Source organism: Bombus fervidus, chromosome 4 (assembly GCF_041682495.2).
Source record: "Bombus fervidus isolate BK054 chromosome 4, iyBomFerv1, whole genome shotgun sequence".
Taxonomy (NCBI): domain Eukaryota; kingdom Metazoa; phylum Arthropoda; class Insecta; order Hymenoptera; family Apidae; genus Bombus; species Bombus fervidus.
The window spans coordinates 4,240,119-4,266,642 of NC_091520.1; the positions used below are offsets into that span (position 1 = coordinate 4,240,119).

Genomic DNA, 26,524 nt, shown 5'->3' on the forward strand with positions numbered 1-26,524 from the left:
AAAAACAGAAAAAAATTATTATCCGTGATGAATATGGTATTATTCATAAGCATAAACATTTATTTCACCTTTTCAGAGTTTTCAGCTGTAATTCAGTTACATTGTATTTGAATTACATCATACTTCAATTACACTCATGATTACAGTAATTAGCAATAGGGATTACAACGTAATTGAATTATTATGTAATTGAAGTACAATGTGATTAAATTACGCAATTAAATTACAGTGTAATTCAATTAGCACAATTGTGCCTGCAGGATACCTTTGATCTCGCCAAAAAGTCGACAATTGTTGGTTCGCCCTGAGGCACGTCTCGGAACGAGGCAGCCTCGCAGGTTTGCCTCGCACTATCTGCACATAGCTTAACGACAGAGACGTGTCTCGTTAGCTTCTCCATGCAGACGGTGATGTCACGTATTCTGGCAATAGCTACTTTATGTTTAAATGTTTACATTTTCATTTTTTCTACTAACTTTAACAGCATTAAAATTATATTTATGTTGATTCAAAACAATTAATAATTACATATTTATTGAATCTAATGATATTTTTGATTTAATGCCAGACAGACTCGATGAGTCTACAGCCATCAACATCATTGTTAAAAAGAAAAACGTATAAAAAATATATGAGAAATAAAAAGTGATAGCAAAAGTAATATGTGTTATGTAAGCTAAAACATGGCGTGTTGTATAAAATCGTAATAGTTCTTACATATACGTACGTATATTATATATTATACATGCACGCATTAGATACACGTGCTCACTACATGCACATGCAATTACACGCATGTAAGTAAAAGTGTATAGAACTTGTAGATAGCAATACATAGTAATAGGATGGATCGCAGAAAAGATATTGATGACTAAGAAAGAGAACTAAATGATCAAACTAGAAGTTCAAGTACAATTCCATTTAATCCAATGATATAATTTATATGTTCTTCGTTCGTAATAAATGTCACTGATGAATTGATCGAAGAATTTGCGAAGCTAAAAAATCTGTTATCATGTTGTATCAAGTTGTATTAAGTATAAATAAATATTTTATGTAACCTTTTAAAGAGAATTACAGTGGGTCGCTATACGATTAAATTTAATATAATATATATAGTTCTTAAAATCTTGTACGAGCTTCATTCCATTATCAAAATTTGCAAATTTAATAACGATGAGAGAAATTATAAATATATGTGAAACTAAAATCAAAAGTTCAAGTCAAGATATTGGAAAAACACATTGTAGGCAATTATGCTGCTATTGTCCTTTTCAGTACCCAAAGCGTACGTAATTAACGTATATGTAATGGTTAAAAAAAGTATGGACATACCATTGTATTTATTATAGCATTTACATACTAATTAATTGAATCGAAGAATACTAAATTTTATATCATTTAATAATATGTACCTTCATATGGCTACAAAAATTTCCAAAAAGGCAATGTTAAATTTTAATCTAGAATATTATTTATTGTACATATTATCTTTAGTATTCGTTATTAATTCCCTCTCATATTGGTTACAATTTGTTATTAACTCACATTCGTTCAGTTTCGAACCAATTACATTTTTCTAACGATAAAAGGTACATATCTCGATTTTGAAGAAAATTCTTGCGATTTATCGTTTTAATAGTATGTTAAACGTCTTCTTAAAACATTAGAAATCTCTTCTGTTTACAAAAGTGAGAGAATTCTTTGAATCATAAAGTCATAAAGTGATTTGTGCGAATCACGTGTTTTTTTATTAAACGCAGGAAAATAAACGCACAAGAATATGAACTAACTTTGTATTTATAAATGTACATCTGCAAATTTTGTAACAGGAACGTATAAGAAAAAATATTTTTTAAATTGACAATATTTTTCCTCAACTTCTTAATCTCATATCGGATCAAATATCGCGCGAACAAAGTAAAATCAATAGGATTTTATTCACAGTAAAATAAATAAAAATTTACCAAGAGCAATGAATGAAGGGAACATTTCATTACGTTGAATTCCAACGGATATATAGAAATCAAGATACACCAAAAAATTTTTGAAAATTTTTCATTGCTTTTAATCATTGCTTTAAATAAAATTAACAAACTTACAAGCAAGACAACTGAACATAAATGAAATTCCTACATAATTTTAGAATGCGTTTTAGAACTAATTTAACGAGTTGCCAAAATTTTATCATCGCTTCCAACATAGATGAACAACTTTCAATTGACGTAACATTCGAGGAAATAATGAGAAATACAAGATAGTCGTTGATGTTATATTAATAATTAATTTATGATTACTTTTTGCATTTCCCCTTCTAAATATTAAGTACTATTAAATAATTTTTTGAAATATGTATGAATAAAAAATAAAGATATTTGAATAAGTTAAAAAATAAACTACATAAGGCTGAATAAAATTTGTTTATATTTTAACAATGAGATCCTAACTAAAACTTAAGTATATCTATAGAACACGCTAACTAATATGTGTACTTGCTATGTGAAATAATCACATTGATATGAAATGTATTTTGTAAATGAATGAATAATAAATGAAATATATTTTAAATAATATATAATTTGAGTAATATTAAAATAAATATTGAAGAAATATTAATCAAAAGTATTTTCAATATCGAATTTATGCAAATACAATCCTATTAATATTTACATGAAAAAATAACACTGATAATTTAAAGTGCAGCTCCATAGGAGCTAGATTAAGATACATCTGGTATATGTAATTAACTATGAGGAATGATGAGATTAGATTAGATTAGATTAGATTAGATATTCCAAACAGCAATGCATATTAATCACTAATACAATATACAACAAATAAAATAACAGTACTCAAGACATTATAATAATTATCTATTTTTAGTATTCATCTTATTCCAAGATGAATGATTTTTATCAGTATTCAAAATAAATAAAAATATGTGTAATATCTCCCCAAATTAACATAAAAGAATGGAAATGGTTATATAACTTCGATTATTTTGCATCAAATAATGTTTAAAATTATAAATAATGTAAAATATTAAATATTAGTAAAGTAGGCGATATATTAACGAAATAACGAAGTAATAATTCATAAAATATTAAAAGTAAAATTGTATTAAAAATATTATTATACCGAAATGTAAAAAGATATAAATAAAAAATAAGAAAACATGAAACAAATTTTTTGTCATAAACAATTTTGTTTCTAAAAAGTTGTAATTTAAAAATGATATGTTTAAAGAATCAGCATTGAAAACTGTGATAATATTCGTTTACGCGATGATCTTTCTCAACTTAACAATGTTATCAATAATTAATTTATTAATAATCAAATACTTTATTTCATATATTTCCTTTTCAAGAACATATTTTACAATGAAATTCATTGCATTAATCCTATTACGTTCTTTGATTCATTTTCATTTTGACTCAATTATATTTTTATCGTTAATATAGTGTCGCTAATATAACCTCGTAGTTGATGCGACATTAAATCTTAATTAAAATGAAAATTTCTTAAATCTGAGGGGAAAGCGAAATAATCATCATCGATATATATAATTTTTCATTTCAGTTCTTTGCTATACATATAAATATATTGTTAAAACATTAAATCTTTTTCTTTGTTAAAGCGAGCGAGAAGAATTTCTTTTTTCGCTTAATTTACATTATTGAATTCTGTTTTTTATAGTATTATTATGAAATAGAATTCCAAGGATTTATTTAACTCCGCTGTGTTCTTTTCGTCATTACCAATCCGATCGTATTTTTCTGTTATCTTAGAGCATCTCAAGTTTGAGCAAAATATGAAAAAAGTGCTATTGGTATATATGATTTTTTGTTCTAATTTTATGTTAAACATTTGCTTGAAACATTAAAAATCTTTCTGTTGATTGAAACCAAAATAAGATTAACAAATATATAACGAGTAATAAGTATAAAATACAAATAGATAAGTATAAAAATTCTAGGATCTTAGGGTTAATATTTCTGTTGCTAATAAAAGAAATAAGCGAAAAAAAGCTATTTATTCTTTTCTAGTCTAATCTTCATTGGTTCCTCTAATTTAATAATGTGTTTCTTTCTTTTATAGCTGTTTTGTTAAATTCTTAATAATATAAATTATATCTTTTCTCTGACTCAATATATAATTAAAAAAGAAGAGATCTTATAATAATAATTATATAGCAATAATTTTATAAAGTTTGAAGAAAATTGCAGTACTTCTAGTAGGTACTATGATATTTTCTTTGTATCCCTGGTTTCTGTAACGGGCCTGTGTATAGGTTTTATTATTTTAACACATTTTTGATATCTTAATAAAACAATATGTAGGTTAATTTATTTATGTTTTATTGTAATATTTATATAACATTTACGCGTTATTTCACTACTTAGTACATAATAAATTAACTTCTCAATTGTTTTGTTCGATCTGTCTATTGCTTGAAAAGGTTTTTACGAAGATAGATATTTTTATTGATTGCTTTAAAATTCTAGTATGTATTAAATATATGCAAAAGTTTTAGTCTGTTTTTCAAACGTTAATATATAATTATAATTTTTGTGCAATTGTTTATGTTCTACTACTATGTGTTATTGATCTACATGAAATGTCAACTCCATGATCGATTGGTGATAATAATCTTACAAAACAACAGTGAGCATGATGACAATAACGCTAGGCTGCGTGTAGTTCGAATCCTTAACTTGGGTTGGAAAATTCTTGCGCGCGCGGTGTACTCCAGATTTGACACAGATGAATCAACACTTATTCAAGTCGACATAGCATTTTTTAACCGGACACTTTCGAAATGTTGCAGAAATACGAAAATGACCCAGTCATCTTTTTTTGACGGAATCCGAAACTCGACAGAAAGTCATACAAATTGGAGGAAAATATTTCGAACATTACTTTTTAATGTATATATGTATTATGTATAAACAAAGAAAAAGAACAATACAAAGAAAAAGAAAATGTTGTGGCAGTGTAATGCCAAAAATAGACACAGCTAGCAATAAGTAGCACACGGAATCAAAGATAATTTAGATCTCAAAACAAGCATTTATATTTATACATATACATATAGGTTATGTTAAGTTACTATTACGTTTTAAGATTATATGTAAGTGACTTTATAGTACCGATAAAAAAAGATACACATAAGGATTTAAAACTAAAACTTCTTAAATTCCGAAAGGGTAAATTAGGTATCAATAAACAACATCGTTCTATTATGTATAAATAAAAGAAAATCGAAAAAGAAAACTAGAACAATACATACTCGTGGGAAGAAATAGAAAAGAGCAGGATTTATGAAAGTTATAGCGGATCAGGACTTCTAGTGATCAAAGAAAGTAAAATTCCGAATTTTTCAAAGTGATGCAACTGCAGCACAATATTTGAGGGTTTGAAATTATCATACAAAATCATTTTGCCGGACTGAGGTCCATCTTTGTTTTGTATAACGTTTCATATTTTAATATTGTACAATACACTTTTGCTATAAACGTTAACATACTTACTTCAACCTTTTAGATAAAGTAAAAAATCTTTACTAAAAGCTTGTTTAACATTATTCCGGATTTTGAGTGGCTGTCCGTTTATGAGTCGGACAGCACATCTGCCTGTTTTTGGAAAGTCCGAATATCCTAGCCAAGTTCTAAACTTTACAATGTGGACTTCATCAAGAGGCTAATTAACAAGTGCTCGATGGATTCGCTCTAAAGGGAGCATCTGGGAATTTCTACCAATCAGATACACCAGAGAAAATTGGAAGGAATAGATTTTCCCACTCCATAAAAACCATGGTGAGACGGAAAACCCTAAGGACGGAGAGCTAGTATATAAAGACCAGGCGAGGCTTCTTGAGGGAGTCTTCAAACAGTCTTCACCACATAGTCATACTCTTCGTGTTATATTAAATAGTGCAAATAAATCAACTAAACATAATATTACTCCACATCTTTAATCTACCTCCACCTTGAGCGTTAATAGTGTTCACGGTTCACGATATCAACCAATCAGTTGCAACCTAACTGATCGCCACCTAGTTGATAATTCGCAACAAACATTATGTTAAAAGATATGAAATGTCTAATTGAACATTTCAAGTGATTAATCTAGACTATGTCAAGAAACACATACAATATGTAGTCCAATAACATGTATAAGCAAACGTGAGTTGATTTCTTATGAAAAAATAAGAAAAAAAATATAAAATAAAATGTTTTCATATGCAGCTTTATTTTCGAGAAAATCGAGTTTGAAAATTTGTCAAGTATTCTTGAACTTGGTTTTGTATGAAAAAATATTATTTTATATTATCTTATTTGTTCATACGGAATCACACTTCATGCCTGCATGTACATGTTATTCGATACTGTCCCCTGTATATTGTTTGCCTGTAATATTTACTAATATGGTTCACATAAAATTGAATGTGAATCTTTTCTATTACACGCCTAATTTACTGGAGATGGATTAGTTTACTGACTTATAGATCTCTTTCTCGTAGTATTTATTAATATATTCGTAACTACTTCCCAAATATTAGCTGATATTTTGCATAAATTTATAATACTTTATTAATTAATTGAACAATAGTATTTTACATTATACTAAATAGAGATTTATATTGTCAATTAAATATTATAACGAGTTTTTCGCTTTGAATATTTTATGCATTTTTGCATATTATGTGCATTCATTACGCTTTTGCACGTTTAAATTTCTTATAATTGTATAAATATTTGCAAACTAATTATGAAAGACGAGGCAACACATTAATACTCAATTGATGTAATTTCTGTAAGATTTCCTATCAGTTTGCATTTTTTCGTTTGGTTTATGAAGTATGTTGCACAAAAGAAAATCAGGTAACTCCTATTCTAATTTAAAAAAATATTTATTTTCCATTAAAGTTAGATACAAAAGAAACCATGAAAAACAAAATAATGTAACAGTTTATTATCTTAAATCGATTGACCAAATTTACAATGTTTGATTTGTGACGCAAAGATATCAGTTGAAAATATAAAAGTTTAGACAGAGTAAATAATGAACAAAGTATACTCCATGTATTGATCATCTTTTTCTTATAATATAAATCATAAGATTTCGTTTATGTCGTTGATGCTTCTTGTTATTATTGTATTGTATTATTATTGTATTAATACAATTTCAATTCATATAAATCGGATTATAATTAAAAACATTCGGACAATTTAGACACATAGAAACAAGACTTTGTAAATACTTGAATCTAAATTTGGGAATTTAGATTTTATCTCTACGAAGGCTGAACTTCACCTTTCAAGCAATAAATGAACCTATTACATGTGCCAAATGTTACTAAAGAGACGGAATTACATAACGATATTTTCATTCTATTTTTGGTTTGCAAGTTATTTGTTATTTAGCAAAGCTTCCGCGCTGTAGTTAAAATATTTGAGATTTTACAACTTTGGAAATTTATATTCCTCTATCAAAAATAGATATTTCGTTTATTTTTTCTTGTTCAGTACAAAACTTAATAGTATTATTTATTAGTTGATAGATTTTATGTTCCACGCCTTCGCGAGCGTGTCGATTTCGATGTAATTATTGACACGTAATATCACAACAGTGTTTTGATTTCCCTAGCGATTTCTTGATAAAACGAATCTTCTAATTGATATAGGAACCAATAAAAATTATCTTATCTATTGTTAAATATTTTGCTGGATGAATTGACTTTTCATTAAGGCGATATAGTTTAAATAAATGTGCAGGAACGATCTCTTAATCGTATTTTCAACAAATGGTATGCGTAATCTACGAAGATTAAAGAATAATTTGTTTATATAACCAAGCAAATACAAAAATAATTAATAATTAACACATTTAAGAAAAAAGAAACGTAGATATTGATCAAATCGATAGAGATATTTTTGAAACTATTTAAATTCACATTTATTTCGAAGAAAGAAAAAATTTTAGAAAGTATTATATGATATATTATACTTTTATATACTATATTTTATTACTTTGTACTTTATATGCTTATCACATTGTTAATATTTTTCAAAATTATATTAAATATGCACATCTGTAACATAGATTATACTATGTTTTAAGTCTCACTACAATAAACAAATACTAATAATAATTATTATTATTATATCTTACGTATTTCTTGTTTTAAAAATTTCTGTATACACAGTGTTTCACTAATTCTATATTATAATATTATAATTGATAAGTATCATAAAATTTGTTCTTTTCATTTCATTGTACGGAGATTTTATATTTTGTACTCTATGTACATTCCAAAACTACAACTTAATAATCTTGAAAGAAATTGCATGCTATTTTAAAGGTCTTATCATCTCAAGCATGAAAGTTAATAAGAGTTTACAATTTATCTCATTGCTTGCAAAATATGTTTGATGATAAACATTGCTTCCGCTTTCCATTGTTCTCTAATATTTTATTTCTTTTCTCTCCTTCTCATTCTAACGATTAAATTCTACATTTGCTATATTTTAATATATGCTTAGTACGCTTTATTTAAAATTGAAAAATACAGATATATGATTGGAAGCTTTGTTTCTTCATAAAAACTTAATATACAGGATATTTAGAAGTAAAAAATCTATTACTTTATAGTCTTATAGCACTCATCAAGAAGAATAAAAAAATATTTAATCAAGAATTGTTTTTACTGCAAGATCAATGTTTTTAGTTTAACATGTAATTTTGTACCTTTCTGTAAAAAAAGTTTATAAGCACGATTTACTCGTCCGAAATGAACAGTGTAGTTGAATTACATGAATAAATAGAACAAGATAACAATATTTAGAAATATTAGGTCATCCGAAAAGTTTCTTTCGTTTTATAAGGAAATAATGGATGCACAACATTTTCCATTTTATATTATTTTATCGAATTACGTATGATCCATTTTGTTCTATCAAAATAAAGATCACAACGTTCGACAGATCAAGTTTCATGTTTGTATAAAGATGCATCGTTGTAAAAGGTGTGTCTGTAAAAGAAAGACACTTTTCGGACAACCTAATATATAGTTATGGTACGTCAATTCATAATTTAAACACTTGAAAGTCAAAAACGTAACTTTAAAAGTGTTATGTTCGAATGCAAGGAAAACATCAAATAAGCATTTACTTAAAAAGAAGCAGAAATAAAATTGTATACCTTCGTTGATATTAGTGATAATCTTTAGCTATGATATGATATATTCTCCTAGATCTCTTTAATCAGTATATGTAAATACATATCTCTAAATTGATTTATTTACTTTTATTTAACGTGCTATTTTACATCTATTTAAATTACTCACAAATATAATATTGATTAATCATTTTTTACCCCTCTAAATGAGTACTGTAAGCTCACTAAATTTCAGATTTTATTCTAAAAAGATAAATTTTGGATTCCATTTTTAAGTGTGTTAAAAACGTAAATTAAACACTTCTATTATCACTTATAATATTAATAACAATAACAATAATAATTACAATAGTAATAATAATAATGATAATAATGATAATAAAGTAGCTTAGTATGATAAAATAGTCGCTTATCGACTTCTGCCTGTTACGACCTTATCTCGGTACGTGCAAAGATTTTTCTTATTTTCTATTCCTATCATCTCTTATTATTGACTATTATTAAGCACTCCTGTAGTTATTTTTAACGCTTTAATTCCTGTATATTTTAACATTTTAATTACTCCAAATTTTCTTAAAAGATATGGAGAATACACAAAAATGTTTCAGATTGCTATTGTAGAATATCACTAGAAGCAACTCACATTTATTCGATTTTCCTATGACCTTAAAGAAAGTTTACTTTGAATTTTTCCATCGGAAATCGATATTTTCTATTCCATATGTTTATAACGAATACTAAAACGTTTTGAAAACATCATTTACTTCTGGCCTTTAAGCGAACCATCCCTGAGATAGAAACTTTCGAAGCTGATAGGTTGCCGACATTCGCATTACCCAATATACAATTGTTTGAAAAGGTTCTTACATGATACTTATATCTATGAACTGATTTAATTTTGTTGCCATCCTTGAAATTGTCACATTTCAATTTTCCCTCTATTGCAACAAACAAAACAAATTTTTAATGTTTTAAGAAAACGTTTCACATGGAATTGTAACGAGAAGTCGTATAACTTTTTTTATAAACTTTTGTTTCAGGTTTTTAAAGCCTTTTGGAAATTTACAATGGAAGAATTCACAATGGAGCAATGAGTAAAAAATAATTAGAAAATAGGGATTGATTACTCTTCGTGACATAATATTACACCAAACAGTGATCTTTATAGAATACAACCTACATTGATGAACAACTCTTGGGTTTTCACTTTTCGGTATCCGAAAACCTGGTATTCTGTTTAACATACCCATTGAGCTGAAAATGAGCCTCATCTCCTATTAGAATAGCGTTAGAACAATGGAACACTGAATTTAAAAGTAAAATCCAATTATTTTTGCCTGTTGTTCCGCTGTGAACATTTCCATTATAAATTTCCCAAAAACAAACTTTATAAATCTGAAACAAAAATTTACATATATACAATAAAAAGGAAGTTATACAACCTTTAAACGGATAATTGACCTTTGGACCACCTTGTGCTAATAACAGTTTTAATATAGTATTATTATTTTCTGAGCATTCAAGATATTTTCCAAAGTTAATAAAATACGACTGGTTCGGTAGTAGAACTAATGGAAAAAGTATCATATGTATTATGATATATAAGGAATGATTTATAGAAGTTTTACTTTAGACTGAGATAATACAACCTTTTTGTGACTGATTAAGATTTAAACATTACAAATTATAAAAACATGACTGAGTTAATTCTCAATATAATGGTTTGTTTTCAGATAACTCACGCTGCAAGCTGTTAATATATGCATGTTGTATGTATGTACACATACATATATTATGTATGGACGTTTCTGCATTCGACACAATGTAACGACTCGTCTAATATTAAACTGAATATATAAAGATTAACAGAAAAGAACGTATTAAATCACATGTTCTATTTTTTACAAAAAAACAATTTTAAAATTCAGTACACTTTCAATATCAATGTTATTTTTAAATTGTTTGTTTATTTCGTTTGGGGGGCTGAACATGCGTTCTTTCGTCTTCTTCAAAATTTTTTAAATATTGCTTGTCATGATATTAAAATATCATTTCTTTTAAGAATTGTACTTTTAGCTTTTACAATATTTCGTCTTGTTAGCTACTTTTAAAAGATTTACATCTTTGAACTTCCTTGTTTTTCCAATTATGTCTTTAAAATTCTTTGGTTTAATCATACGGTAATATTAGCTAGATATAAAATCAGAAACTCTACTTATTATGTTCTATAATCTTCATATGGAAATGTCCGCTTGAATGTTTAAGATAACTCCTTTAGATTCTATCAACCAATATGTACAATGTTCATACATTCAGTCACGAAAGTCTTCATATACCCTATAACAAGGCTATTTTTATTAAAATAAAATTTTATCGTAAAGGTAGAAGTATATTCTCAATGCACAGACGAGTAATTATGTAGGAGCAACGTATGTATAATATATGTATAGAACTTATATAACAGCCACATAAGAGTATTAAAGATAGTTTATTTTAAGCGAAGTAAGCTAAAAATTAATTTACAATTAAAAACAGAACACGATTTCCAGAAAATATCAACTGCAGTTTTAAATAAAAAGACTGTATAAACACAATTTTTTTTTCTTTTGATCTGTTCGAATATTTTTGTACAATTTGGCTACAAAATAGTTATTAAATTGTTACTTCACACTTACTAAATATAAAATATAAAATGACCCTATTCTAGAGTATATGAAGACATTATATTGACTATAAGACTTTATATTCATTGATAGTTAAATATTGTTTGCCTATTAATTTAAGTCAAACTGAATGTCAATTTGCAAATGCTTTCTTGTTTCATGAATTCTTTGTCTCACATAGTACACTGGACACATACGAAATTCGAATCACTTCCCTTTATGAATTTAAATTTACAATCAATTAATCATTCTGTGATCACATATGATACTGGTCATACTACTCATGATTTTCTAAATCTTCTTCTGACGATATTAGCCTTGAAAATAAACAATATGGTAGACCTGCAAATATTTCAACAAATTTAGAATGACAGTAATCTTTCGAAACTAATATTTAAAAAATTGTGTCTCGTTGACAAAAGTGACGCATTAAAAATATAAGTTCCTATTTGGTATAGTCTAGGTAAGATATTGAAAGGTATAAACCATGTGATAAGATAAGGAAATGGTTGTGGGAAAGTAGACCGAAAAGTAAAACAGAGGACAATGGAAATATGCGTGTATTGTATATATCACGATTTTTGAGAAGATAAGATGTGTAATATGAGAAACCGAGATAGGGTCGATAAAACATTTTGTTGAACATTGTGTAGCCATGGAAAGAATGAATTTAGATGTGGAGGAAATTTTGCAAGATGGAAGGTAATTGAAAAAGATTTACATTAGAGATTATGTTATATAAGTTGTGGCGGCACTCAATAGCAAAATACCACCACTCGACTAACTAGTGTCGGACGACGACAGCGCAGCGGTTAGCGCCTTAGGTTACGAACGTTCGAGACCCGGGTTCTCAAATCCTGACGACGGAGTCCGATTTTTCTTCCACGATACACAAATGAGAAAAAAAATGCAGTAGTACCTCAGCAGCAGCGACATCATTTGCACCCGCAGCAGAACCTGTCGCACCCTACACGCTCTAGCAGTAGCGCACTATCACCACAACTATACAGGCTGCTAGCGCACTAACTAAGAGACTAACAACTACCACACCTCATAAGCATGTTTCGACCGTTCGAGAGGAGACGCGATCTCGAAGAAGCGCGCCAATGGGGGAGTCGTAAATTCCCGTTACGATTCGAATAATCGACGCCACGAATCGACCGATCCCTTATTTCGATTAAGATAATAAAGATAATTGAATGAATATAACTCTGATATTAACAACAGGTTAGAATATATATATATATTTTCAACAATCCAATAATTTCAATATTTGATACAATTGTACGTATGTTGGACTGCCAAATTACGAGTGAGTACGACCTGAGACCCTTTTCGTGTTGGCGACTGATGAATGATTTTGACTCGTTTGATTGTCTTCGATTTGGCGACTCTGGTGACATGACTTCTTATTCCTGCTGTTACTCAAACTGTTTTTTAACTGTTACTGATGAGCTTTGACTGTTACTCGAATGTTACTGTGGAACAAATCTAGAGATGTGGTGACTGTTCTGTAGATGTTCTGTTCTGTAAATTCGACTTTACCTGCTACTTCCCTACTGTACTGATCGTGTCTGAACTAGGCTTTATGGAAGAAGACGTGGAAATGGTATTAGGGGCAATGGGACAGGTTCGAGAGAATAGAGACACACTAAGGAAGATAAAAAAGGATGAGAGAGGGAGGGAGAGAGAAACAGAAAGCAAGGAAAGAGAGCGGAAAACAAAGGGGTTAAGGACAATAAGAAGAAAGAGAAACGAAAGCAATATTAAACTCCGAGAAAAGATTAAATAGGAAGTATGGTGGAAAGAGAGAGTGAAAGAATTGAAATAGTATGATAGGTATTATGTGAGACATATATATATCATCAATTCAATATATATATGATGCGTTAAACTGTAAAAAATGAAAAGTATGTTGTATACCTCAATTTCATATTATGTCACTTCGAGCTCAAACCCACTGTCATAAATCTCGGACAATCATAATTGACTTGACTTATAAACTGCTATTTCTCAGTTTTATTGTTTAAGTACGGCTATAATAAAAAGTCTGGATTAAAGTATTGGGAACTTTCCCAAACATTCCAACAGTCAGATTTCCAAAACATTCTTTCGGACTGTACTTAAATAATAAAATTGAGAAATAGTTGTTTATGATTGAATCTGAGTATGGGTGCCTGAAATTTATGACAGTGGGCTTGGACTCGATGTGACATAACGGTCGCTGAACGTAGCCACGTGGATTCGTTATCGAACCTAAATTCATTGTCATAGACATCTCGATTATCCAATCGCCGCTATTACTTGTTAAACTCTGTAATAATCACATTTGTATCAATAAATATCATCTATAGTACATAACAACGATGGCCAGTTTATGTGAAGATTCGTTATACGCCCCTAACTCTAATGAAAACCCGACAAATAAATGTCATGTAATGTCTCCACATGTAAACAGTGAAAATCTAAAATACGTAATTTATAGACGTAATGTATATGGTATGAATGAAAGTATAAGTAGAGAAAAATGAATGAAGAAAGGTAAACATAGGAAATAAGAAAAAATGTAAATAAAAGTTAGAAGCCCGTCCTAAGCCGACAGGTAAGAACTACATATGTATAACAAATAAATAAATAATAAATGATACTATCGCCCTTAAATATTCGGACATTTTAATCGATAATAGTACTATATTAAATACAAGACTTGCCCTTCGACGTACTATCGGTTTCAAATATCAGTATTCAAATTAATTTCGATATCGATTTCTTTCTGCTATATATTGAATTGTAACATATGAAATGCCCGTTAGATTGCGTCAAATTCTTTATTCAGATTGTATCAAAAGGTATGTTAATTTCTTACAATATAATTTACACAAAATTAAATGTCGATCTATGTTGTTTCTTCCCCTGTATTATTTTGTTTGGAATATTGTTGGAAGTTAGGAGTATTCTTTATCTACAATAAAATATATTCCTTTTCGTATCTTTTATTTTGGCGCTGGTTGATGAAATAATTCAGTATTCCGTCGTTTCTAAGATGAATGTGTCATATCAATAAATATATTTCTTATATACCAAAAAACATTATTTGCTATCCTTTATTTTCTATCATTATTTGTAATGATAAAATATTTGGCAAATAAATAATTTGAAAATGATATTCATGGATTTATTCATCTGCAGTTTTGGCATTTATTTGCAAACTTTATTTTCAAATTATTTTATTTGGAATAATTATTTGATTTATTTATTCATCATTTTTATTTGAAATAAAAGGTACTAAGTCCTGTTTAGAACTTTTTTTACTCGATTTATATAGTTTATATAAAGAGCTTCTTAAACAATAAAACAATTTTATAACGTTATTATGAACACCAATTTTCTTACAACATTAGTTTTTAAAAATCAATGTTTTTATACACGATTATAAAGAATAGAATTAGTCAGAAGTCTTTTTATCTCGCAGTTTTTCATTACGTTATATTCTACGAAAAATAGAAAAGTGTTTGGATATTTTTGCGCGGCAATACATATAGAAATAAGTTTGTAATATTTAAAAGAGGAACGTCAATTTAAATAGAAAGATAAGAGACGAGAAAATTTAGTAAAACGAAGTTCCATTTCTTAGTTAGTGGGACTATAAATATATAAGTTTATCTTTCTATTTATATAAAATCCTATTTAAACATTTGAAGTTAACCTTCATAGGACTTCTCAAGATTATCACAAAGTCAATGTCAGCATCATCTTTGCCTTGATATGCTACAACCTTTGTCTAAAATATTCTTTCGCATTTTCCATATTCTTCCAGATATTTGTCATCGAAGAGTAAAATAAAACACTGTGATTATATCTGATTCATATAATTAACTGATTCAACTGTTATAAATTACTAACAAGTAGAATGCGGATATTTATGTAAATTCATATTTTTATGCACACAATTAAAAAATTGAAACTTGGATATAGGCAATCGTTTTATTTATTAAATATTATAACGTGTACTATATTTTGGCTATTTTATATGTTTATGCTTATTACGTACATTCTGTTCATTCTTGCACTTTAAAATTTTGTATAAATGCATAAAAATCCAAAATCTAATAACCCACATGCAACGATATACAATAGTTTAAGAGTGCGTAAGTGTAAATTTTTAAACTAAACATGTAAGAAAGATATGAAGTGTTTATATATAGTTTACCTGAGAACATAAGCATCCACATGCTCGGTGCGACAAATGCTGATAATCTCACAACGAACGATTTTTAGTAACGATTGCCATTTCCATCTGAAATAAAATTTTATCTTTGATCAATATAAATTTGTACAGAAATGAATCTTAAATATCGTGTATTAAGTATTTCCTTTTATTATCTGTCATGTTAGTTATTTTAAAGAGTAATACGTAAAGAAATGTATATTCTTGAGTATCATTCATAAACAATAATTCAATATTATTAATAATTATTCATAATTATTCAATATTCAATCAACTGCTTCTTGTGAACATTTATGTAATTAGTCCATTAATTTAAACTATATATGCTCCAAAAGGTATATGCGAAAAACATTGAATAATATACGGATGATGCAATAAATACAAATACAAAATACGTACAAGGTAAATCTTGTATTCAGAAAAATAATCAATATCACATATTGGTGTTAAATAGAGAATAAAAATATATATATCTGAATTATTTTACGGAGCGAGCTAGCATATTACTTAATTAACAGTTTATCATAGATAATCAATTAACAATTTTATCATTCACAGATTAGCAATACAAAAAGAAAAAGTAAAGTGTGGTATTACTATAACCACTTATAATTTTTATAGTATGCATGAAATAGTCATAATGGTAAGAATATGGTAATAATATCAGTTCATTTACAATTCGAATATAAACGGTGCAGAAATTATAATAATGATATTTACATACATGAAAAGATAAGGATAGCTGTGCGAATCGATCGAAATTTAATCCGTATACGAGATTAATAATAGTTAGAGAAAATTGTTAGAGGAAATTCTTAAACGAAATTCTAAGAACACGGAAAATCGTATAATTTTCTCATAATGATATTTTATATAATACGTCGATATAATATACAATATGTCCCAACAATCGTGATACAATCGGCAATAGGGTGATTCTACGTGAAAACATAAGTCGAAAAAAATTTTTTTAATATATATATTACACTTACAACGGACTTTATTGAGCCAACCAACAAATTATAATATGTATAATATAATGTGGGTATCGTGTGCGCGTGGATAACACTCAATAGTGCTTCCACTTCATGGTCGAAAGTATAGAATAAAATTTTTTAACATGATATTTCGTTTCCAGAAAATCGAGTTTGGAAATTTGTCAAGTATACTTGAACTTGGCTAATTTCAAACTGAACGGAGCTAAATAATAGAGAGGGCATAAATTTCTTGAAATTAATCATTTCTTTATTCGTTTCATTTCACTCAAAATATTTTAATATTCAAACGTTTCTATTACCGTCACATTTTACATGACTGGCATTCAAATGATAAATACTATTAAAATATATGTGCTGTGCAGATGTTGAAAAGTAATAAAATAGTTTTCTCCTCGACCCAGAATTCTATCTTTTGATATTTTACACTTATTTCGGTTGCCTAAAAAATCAAATATTTCTATTAATCTCTTAATTATCTCTAGACATTTCGATTTATTCGAAACAATTTTTTACTTATACCTATATTTACGTAATATTTGCATTTAGTTTATTGATTACGTCAGAATATTTAGCTTAATATGCAATGTATAAAATGCTTGTGGGCAAATATAATTTCTAATCATTCTATATCATTAAATTATAACATGAGTAAATTGACTGTATTACATTACAACATATATTTTTGGATTTTTGTATATCCATACATGTGTATACTTGTGATTCTATAAACGTTTTATTATTAAATCAAAGTGAAAAATTATTGTTTACAATATCAAACATTGCATTTAATAACCGAATATGAATAACATGGAGCTTGGATAATATTTAAAATAAACTATTTATTTAATCCGTTATAAAATGTTACAGATGTTACAGATTTTTATTTTGTTACAAAATGTAAAGTAAAGTTATTGAAGTAACTGAATGTTGATGATGTTGCATTTTACTGAATGTACAAGCAAGGCATATTTCTATATATGACTATTCGTTTGACTTCAAATTTACTTATGTTTGTTTTCTTAAATCTGTTCCTGTTTCCAAAAACATATATTTTCCTCTTAATCTTATTTTATTTACTTAATATGATTCAATATACATATTTATAAATGTTTGTGTGAAATATGGTAATAATAGAAACGTTCGAATATTAAAATGTTAAGATGAAACAAATAAAGAGATAATTAATTTTGAGAAATTGTCTTCCTGACGATGTAAAAATCTTTCCATAATTTACTTTATTTAGAGTAAATTTGAGGAAATTAAAACTGTAATATTCTTTGTAACAATTTGTAAGTACGAAATGAAAGATTTCGTATGCAAAACAAGGAACAAAGAGTAAAACGCTCTGCATATACTGTACTGTAATATACGCTTCTGCATATTTTCCGTTTGTACTTGCCAACACGTTTAGTTCGTCTAATTATAAAAATTTATAGTTGTTCTACTGCCTTGTGTTCTTATGCATTACTACAGGAGATAAATATATAACGTCTATAACGAAATCCTTTGGTATTTCATATAAGTGTAAAATCATGTAGTAAGGCATGTCAAAAATTAATGTGATATTAATAAATACAGTAATCGTCAAGAAGCAATGTTTACTAACGTAGATACAAATATTAGAAAATAAAATTAATAATTAAATAATAAAAATAACAATAATAGATATAATAAGTTAGTTACATTATTGTACTTGCAGAATTAATACAGATTATCAAACAAATACATGTATTGGGAAAAGATAAACTAGAAAACAACACTAGAAAAAATAACTAGAAAAATAATTTAAAAGAATATAACGTCAATAATGGCGACATATTTCTATAAACATAAAATTTATTACACAGAACTTCAAAATCCGACACTTTCATACTTTTCAAACATTTCGAAATACAAAAAATAGATAAATGTTTAATTTTCTAATTTGTAGGTATAACAGCAAGTACGAGTTCATCGAATATAAAATAAACAAACATTGAAGTTTCTACTACACAATTTACCAATAAAATATTAGCTTCTTTTTAATTTATTATTTCGATCAAAATTTATTTGGAAATTTAGATTATATTAAAATTTAAGCTTTTATAACAACAAAGTTTTATATAAATAACTAGTTTTATTTTCTCTCTGAGGAAATTATAATGCTGCCGAGTGTTGCTGTAACGTTCTAACAAATACTCTTTCCATTTTCATTTCCTCGTAAAATAATGTATATTTCATATATTATTTATATATAATATATAAATTATATAAATTAAATAACATTCACTTTGTATTACGCTATCTTTTTTTTGCAACATCCATTTCTTTTTTCATGTATAAACTATTTTCAAATATTTTTTATACTATTTTTTTATAAAACGATAATAATTAACTTGTGACATTTTTCTATTAAAGGCTTTCATAGTAGCTTCTCATTGAATACAAAATATGAGTCTCTTAAGCTATGTACATACAGTGCGAGGCGTATAAGTATCTGTCTCGTACCGAAATGTATCTTACGGCGAGGCTGCCTCGGAACAAGCAAACGATGGTTGGTTTTTTGGTGAGATCAGAGGTGCCTCACAGCTCCTTCGTTTGAACATGTATTGAAACGACTTTGTCTAAAGCGTAACTGCTACTCACCCTGTGTTGCGCACTCTACGTTCTACGTCTACAGTACGGCACGAGGTAACTCGAGCGAGGTAGCTACATATGAGGTGAGGCAGCCTTGCGGGTCTGCCTCACACTGTCTGTACATAGCTTTAAACTCTTCTCATGTAGATATAGAATAACTATATACAAAACGTGCGTAATGAATATGAATATTATATTTATATTCACGATTACCAATAAAAGGATAACTATTAGGATGTTATAGAACATTTATCAGTTATTTAATAGAATTTATACATACAATATAAATTTTTTTTATTATTTACACGTTAAGTAATACAAAAATGCAATTATTGCGTAAGTTTCGAAATTGATAATAATATTTCATATTTCTGCAATTTCTGTCTATTTCTGTCCGATAAATGCATACACGGTTTATTAAAGTGAAAATTTGAAATATTTTGATAATATTTATTTGACATAGTTTGATTCTCAATTAAGTGAAAATATATTTATATGCAAATGTTACATAAATTATACAAATGTATTCTAAATAACTATATAACGTGCGTTCCTCAAAGGTATTAATAAAATGTTAACAAAGTAAAAAATAATACAATTACTATTAAGAATAATATTCTAATTATCATACTTCTTCATGTAAGTTGCATTTATTTCCTGTTAAAAATTGATCAACCAGTAGATATCACCCCATTAAGTCTACGATATCATCACATATTCACTAAATTATTTAATTAAATAAATCACTATCATGCAATATGTTCTAAGACAATAGACATGTATTACAAGTTACATGATAATACTATATATCAAACAATATAATTCTTCCCTACATTAAATTTTAATTATACTTTATAATATTACAATTTCCTGTAATAATATGATAGTACCTCAATTTTCGGTTATCTACCTATGCTAATTGTACATGTATGATTTGTATATTTCGCATTAATGTTGAAAAAAGCATATGTCATTATGTGTGACATTATTTTATATTCGATTTAAAAAATTAAGAAAATGTTTATGATCAACGTAAAAATTGACACCTACAAATTAGCGTTTTTTTCAACCAATGATTTACTCTAAATGCTAGTGAAGTACCAGAAAAAATGAAAATCGCATCGGTGCTTATGTCTATTTATATTCAATTTAAAATAAGGAGATAAAGCGATGTATATACATATCAGAGTCTCGTAGCCTCGCTTTAAGCGGTCGGTATTACTGGAACGAGAAGAGAAGGTGGGCGCATCGATCTTCGCCAAAAAACACGACATATATATACTACTGTAAAATTCAATGTATTCAATGTAGTGCGCCGAATATTTCTCCAACAAAATCATTTTTTTAAGTCAAACACCGACTGCAATATTCAACAATTTAATCAAAGTAAAACAATGATAATTCATGCAAAATGTTACAAATTAATAGTTTTCTATTTTCCTATCCAAAATATTAACACACGTGAGAAACTAATTCTCAAATGAGTGTTAGGTTAAGCGTACTAACGATTATGACCAGAACACTATATCACAAGATACCGGCGATATGGTCATGGTTGCCAGGCCGGTTTTATTTTATCAAAACATTTATTTCAAATAAAATTATATGTCATTGATCAATTTTTAATATTTATAATACCTCGAATTGCATTACGCTTTCGTAAATAAATTGACGTTCGAATATAACTAAAAATTTGAATATTTTTATTAAACCATATTATACAAAATTGATATTACGTGAATATAATAAGTTACGATGAAATTTTACATGAAATTATATGATTAAATTTAAAAGATAACTACGACTAGAGGAAACAGTTGATTAAATATGAGAGAGATAACATGTTTCAACTCACTGAGGAATCTGCCTCAGATCGCCCTGCTTTCTGTTTATGCTATTGCTGCTTGTGAACCAAATCTCAAGGAGTTTCTCCACTCCTTCGAAAAATTGCACACTGTCGGTGCTGTCGTCTTTAGTGGCTGCCATCCTTTGAAGGCACAAAATTTTATTCACAACTACGATATATGTGAAAACAAACAAAAATTTCCTTCTTGAGTTTGTGTTTCGCTCCAAATGTACGATAAACGATCAGTCTCACGGAACTTTGCTTTACTACTGAGAACAAGTGATCAAGTAATCATATTGGCGGTGGTTTCTATCTCTCTCACTCTTGTTCGCGTGCGCAATATGGTAGTTCCCATCTTTTTCCTACTCCTTTGTACGATGCTCTTTTTTACCTACATCTCTATTGGATGCGTATATCCATCGTTCTGCCAATCACAAACTACCTTTTGGCGCATGCGCATCAACCGATTATATTTAAAATATATCTCTATTCGTTCTTCTATTTTCAACACATAAAATTTGAATTCATTACATATTATATATATATATATAATATATATTTTTATTTTAATATAAATATAATATATATTTTTTTTACTTATATAAACACTGCAATAAGTATTTCGATACTTAATGCAGTCCAACCAAAACATTAATATTTTTATTAAACTTTCAACATTATGATAGAAGAACGTTTTTCTACTGTTAATTCTTTATCTCTTGCCATAACTGGGATTCAATATTCTATATTATGTATATTATACATTATTATATCTATATTATGTATATTTCATATTATATATTCTGCTAAATTGAAACTGAAAAAGGCATACATATACCTGCATCAATCAAGTGTTGTATCTATCATTAATAACTACAAAATTTATATAAACTTTTAGAATGTGATTAGAGGCACATATTTCAATCGCTTTAGAGTCTCAAGATTGAATAGATACATTTAAAGTCACTTAAATTAAATGTTTCCTTAGAAGCAATTTTCATCCACCTTCAATTATTGGTTTTTAATTTATGTTAATTAATACTAACTATTATTTTTACCAATATCTATTAACTATACTTCAGATGAAATCACAGATGATAATTAGATTAAAGAGCTTTATTTGAAGTGTATTTTATATATTTGCAATAATTTTGAAATGTCCAAATACTTATGTATGATAGTATATATATAAAATTGCAAGTATTTCACAAAAAATAAAATATATTAATAATTTCTAATTCTATTAATTTTAACAATTATATAGTCCGATAACTGTTTTTTATATAAATTCCACTTGATTGTAAAATGTAATAAAAATTCATTTTACACTGTACATATTTCATTATCAATATATACTTTTATTTATCCGACTTATTTATTTGTTTATTCAATTAACCAACAACAATAATAGGCAAAAGGAGGAAATATAAAATTATTATATTACATACATTTTAAAAAGAAATTTGAATGATTCTGTTTGAAAGATTTTTTTACAATGTAATTTTTTCTGATTTATTTTATTGTTTGCTTATTTGTTTTTATTTGTCTTATCTTCTGTTTTTTGGTTATTTTCTTAGGAATAAATTTTCGATTCCTTTTATCACCTGTTTTAACTAAAACATCTTCAGTCATTGGTTCAATAATCCTCCCCATACTTGTTTTAACAGAGGGATCAATTAGTTTTCTGTGAGAATTTTCAGACACAAAATTTCTTCCAATTGGCATTCTAATGCTAGCCTCATAATCACTAACGCTTGAAAATGGATATGGTAATTCATTAACCTGATGTTCCTTTATTTTAGGATTATCTTCTTCAAATATTATCACATCACCTTTATTTTCATCTTTTCGAGGTAAATCTTTAGGTACCTTTAAAATAAAACGTCTCTTTTTACGTCCTGAAATTTTAATATTTTTTCCACCCCAACTACCCCATCCAGGTAAAGTTAAATCGATATCCTGAGGTTGAGACTTTTTCACCTGTACATAGATTTGATATTATAATTTATGAAAGATTCTGGATAAAATTGATACCGTATCATAATATCAATTTTTTAACTTACCTCTTCTTCTTTTTCTCTCCTAAACTCTTCTATGACATCATCATCTGCAAATGCTTCACTTACTACATTACGTTTTTCTTCTTCATCTTCACTGTCATCTAAAACATCATTACCTCCGGTAATATCATTTGGGATATCTGTATGCAGATGCTTAGGTTTCACGTTTATGTATTTATTTGGATCTATTTCTACTTTAGAAGAAGTATTTGATTTATATATAGATAAAGTGTTATCATGCCGTATTTTTTTAATTTTTTCTAATTCGGTATCCGCTTCTGCATTATTTTTATCAACACTTTCATCTAAACCTAAATCTAAAATAGGTTTTTGTTTTTTCTCTTGCATTTCAAGGCCATCGAAATTATCTTCTCCAAATTCAATGTTTCTAGATTTTCTTTTCTTCTTAACTTTTACTTTGTCATAATTCTGAGTAACACGTTCAAGTTTCAATTTAATCTGATCTTGAATCTTTTCTTCCATGAAATCAAATATTTTAGTTATTTTTTCACTATTTGTTATATTAGATGTCAAAGAATTAATGACGCTTTCTACATTAGTATTTTCTATAGATTCCACTATCCAACTAGATGTGGCTATAACGTTATTTGAATTTATTTTGTGTAATTTAATTTTTCTATTAGATTTTTTATTGCTATCTAATGTGCTCTTTTGTGTAATTTTGTTATGTGAATTATTCTTTGTATTTTCAACATTAAATTCTGTTATTGTTAAATTTTCATTGTGACTGTCAATTTCAAGTGATTGCTTATTATTACTATTGTTATCTGAAAAAGAGATATTCATTAATAAAATTTGTAGCTGCTTCTTAATAGATTTACATCTGCAAACATACCTTTCAAACTAGTATCTACTAATGAAATCGTCTGCTCACTAAAATTTCCAACTTCTTGTATCTTTTCATTGTTTTGAGTTTCAGGAAAGTCTATATCAACGTCAGTATCTTTGTCTGTGTAATAGATTTTAATAATAAAAAATACAGATTTTTGATAATTCTATCACTTATATTATTGATAATACTATCACTTTTGTAAACATACCATTTAAAATACCATCAGGTTGTGTATCCTTTAATGAATTATCCATTTGTTTATTTTCTAATTTATTTTCTAACTTCTTATTTTGATCATCCCAATATTTACGATAACTTTTAACAAATTCATTGATTTCTAATTCGGTTTTAATATTCCCTACCCAAGGATTTTCTTTATCATTAACTAAAAGCTTTTGTACAGATGTATCATCACCTGCATCTTCTTCTTCACTATCATTTGATTTTCGTAATTTCTGAGTTAATTCTCGACCAACTGATAATTGTTGTGCAAGTTCTTGTCGAGCCTAATAACATTAAGAGTAAGTTATTAATACTATATTATATTAAAGACAAAATACATTTATATATATATATAAAAGATAATATTCACAAAAACATATAGTTTATCCTCAATAATTTTAATAAATATTTCTAATTATATTATTATTTAATAAACAATAAAAGATAATTATATCAACATTATGTTAAATCATAATGATTAATCAATTATATTAACTAATTAACTGTTTTACAGTATATGCTATACTTACTTCTTTATCATATTTTGCCATAATTTGCTTAGATTTAGCCCACTTCCCTGTATTTTTATGCCTTAGTGTCATTCGCTCTTCTGCTCTAGTTCTATCTAGCTGTTCAAGTTTTTCCAATGCAGCTTCTGGATTAGTTTTCTGTAATTCTTCAAACTCTTTCAATTGTAATTTTATTTTTTCTTTTCTTTGAATACGATGAAATTTTTTACTTTTAATTTTATTTTGGCGATGAGCCTTTGCTTCTCTATAAGACTAAAAAAAAAGAAAGAAGAATTAAATATATGTACTACACATAAACAGTAGCTAAACTATTTTAACATAAGCACTTTAGTACTCTAGTACAAACCTGTTGTGCTCTGATTCTGGCAGCTTCTTTTCTTTTCATAATAACTTCTTTCAATGTTAAAGAAAATTCATCATGCTTTTGTTCAAGGTTCTCTTTCTGTGGTTCTAGTGCAGCAAGTTCTTTCTCTAAATCTGACTGAAGTCTAAATCTTTTAACAAATTTCGTAGATGGCTCAAATTGCATTGATGACTGATTTAAAGGAAAATGAAGCGATTCTGCTGTCCTGTTCCTTGTTATTACAGCGTTCCATTTTTTTAATTCTTGTTTTGTATTTTTAAAACCAACTATTCTCTTTATCTAAAATATAATTAACAATAACTATATTTAAACAGTTATATACATATTATTTATGATTATTTGACATAATAAAGTAATTCTTACCCTGTCTGCTGCTGGTTTCTCCAAAGGTTTTGGTAAAACTTGAACTTTTTTCTTTATAGCTTGTAAATTTCTGATAATTTCATGATGATGACCTTTTTTCCCTAAAGCTTTAGCTAAATCGTATACATGAACTGCATCTTGATCAAATACTCCACTTTTTACTAAATGAAATTCTGATACTTCTAATGTAGGTTCACTTCGCTCTGCCTTTTTTATTCTATAAAAAATTTAAGGACATATTTCAGAAATGTATTAAATGTTGTCTCATTTTATATTGTATTATATTTACATTAATATAAAATACTTATTTTTTTATACCTTCATATATCTTTTTCCATCAAAAATAATAGAAATTATGTATTATAATTATTATATATTAACTTTATTCATAAATGTATACCTTTGGCCTTTATCAAGCTGTGATACAGCTTCAAGAAGTTTATTATGAGACTTTGATACATCTTTATCCGTATCATCTAAATCTTCCAAATAATTTGTCGACAAATCCATATTTAACCACACCGCGTGCTTTACTCTTTACGAAGCATCATATGTGTAGATTGTGTGTTCATAAAAGAAACAGAGACTATATATATATATA

At 27.4% G+C, this 26,524-nt stretch overlaps 2 protein-coding genes across 2 annotated transcripts in view; both read right to left on the reverse strand.

The window, feature by feature from the left end:
• The window catches only part of Samdc (S-adenosylmethionine decarboxylase), a 28,504-nt gene extending 6,548 nt beyond the window's left edge, over nt 1–21,956 (reverse strand). The window contains exons 1-2 of the mRNA XM_072001426.1: nt 21,541–21,956; nt 16,054–16,140 (exon numbers count right to left, since the gene is read on the reverse strand). Of these exons, the coding sequence (XP_071857527.1) occupies nt 16,054–16,140; nt 21,541–21,671 (218 nt within the window). The 5' untranslated portion in view covers nt 21,672–21,956. The remainder of the gene's footprint in view (nt 1–16,053; nt 16,141–21,540) is intronic.
• Nucleotides 21,957–22,632: 676 nt separating this feature from the next.
• LOC139986246 (U3 small nucleolar RNA-associated protein 14 homolog A) lies at nt 22,633–26,507 on the reverse strand. The gene is made up of 8 exons (XM_072001440.1): nt 26,324–26,507; nt 25,924–26,140; nt 25,543–25,839; nt 25,197–25,448; nt 24,653–24,950; nt 24,448–24,561; nt 23,595–24,379; nt 22,633–23,511 (listed from the first exon to the last, which is right to left on the reverse strand). The coding sequence occupies exons 1-8, from the start codon at nt 26,431–26,433 to the stop codon at nt 23,044–23,046; spliced, it is 2,541 nt and encodes an 846-aa protein (XP_071857541.1). The 5' UTR covers nt 26,434–26,507; the 3' UTR covers nt 22,633–23,043.
• Nucleotides 26,508–26,524: the final 17 nt, after the last annotated feature.

Bases quoted from the DNA above. Each gene is read 5' to 3' on its own strand.
- LOC139986246 (XM_072001440.1), bottom strand. From the start codon at position 26,433: ATGGATTTGTCGACAAATTATTTGGAAGATTTAGATGATACGGATAAA. The intron at 25,449-25,542 runs GTTTGTACTAGA...CTTTTTTTTTAG, and splicing joins CCAGAATCAGAGCACAACAG to TCTTATAGAGAAGCAAAGGC. The intron at 24,380-24,447 runs GTATGTTTGCAG...TCTCTTTTTCAG, and splicing joins AGTAGATACTAGTTTGAAAG to ATAACAATAGTAATAATAAG.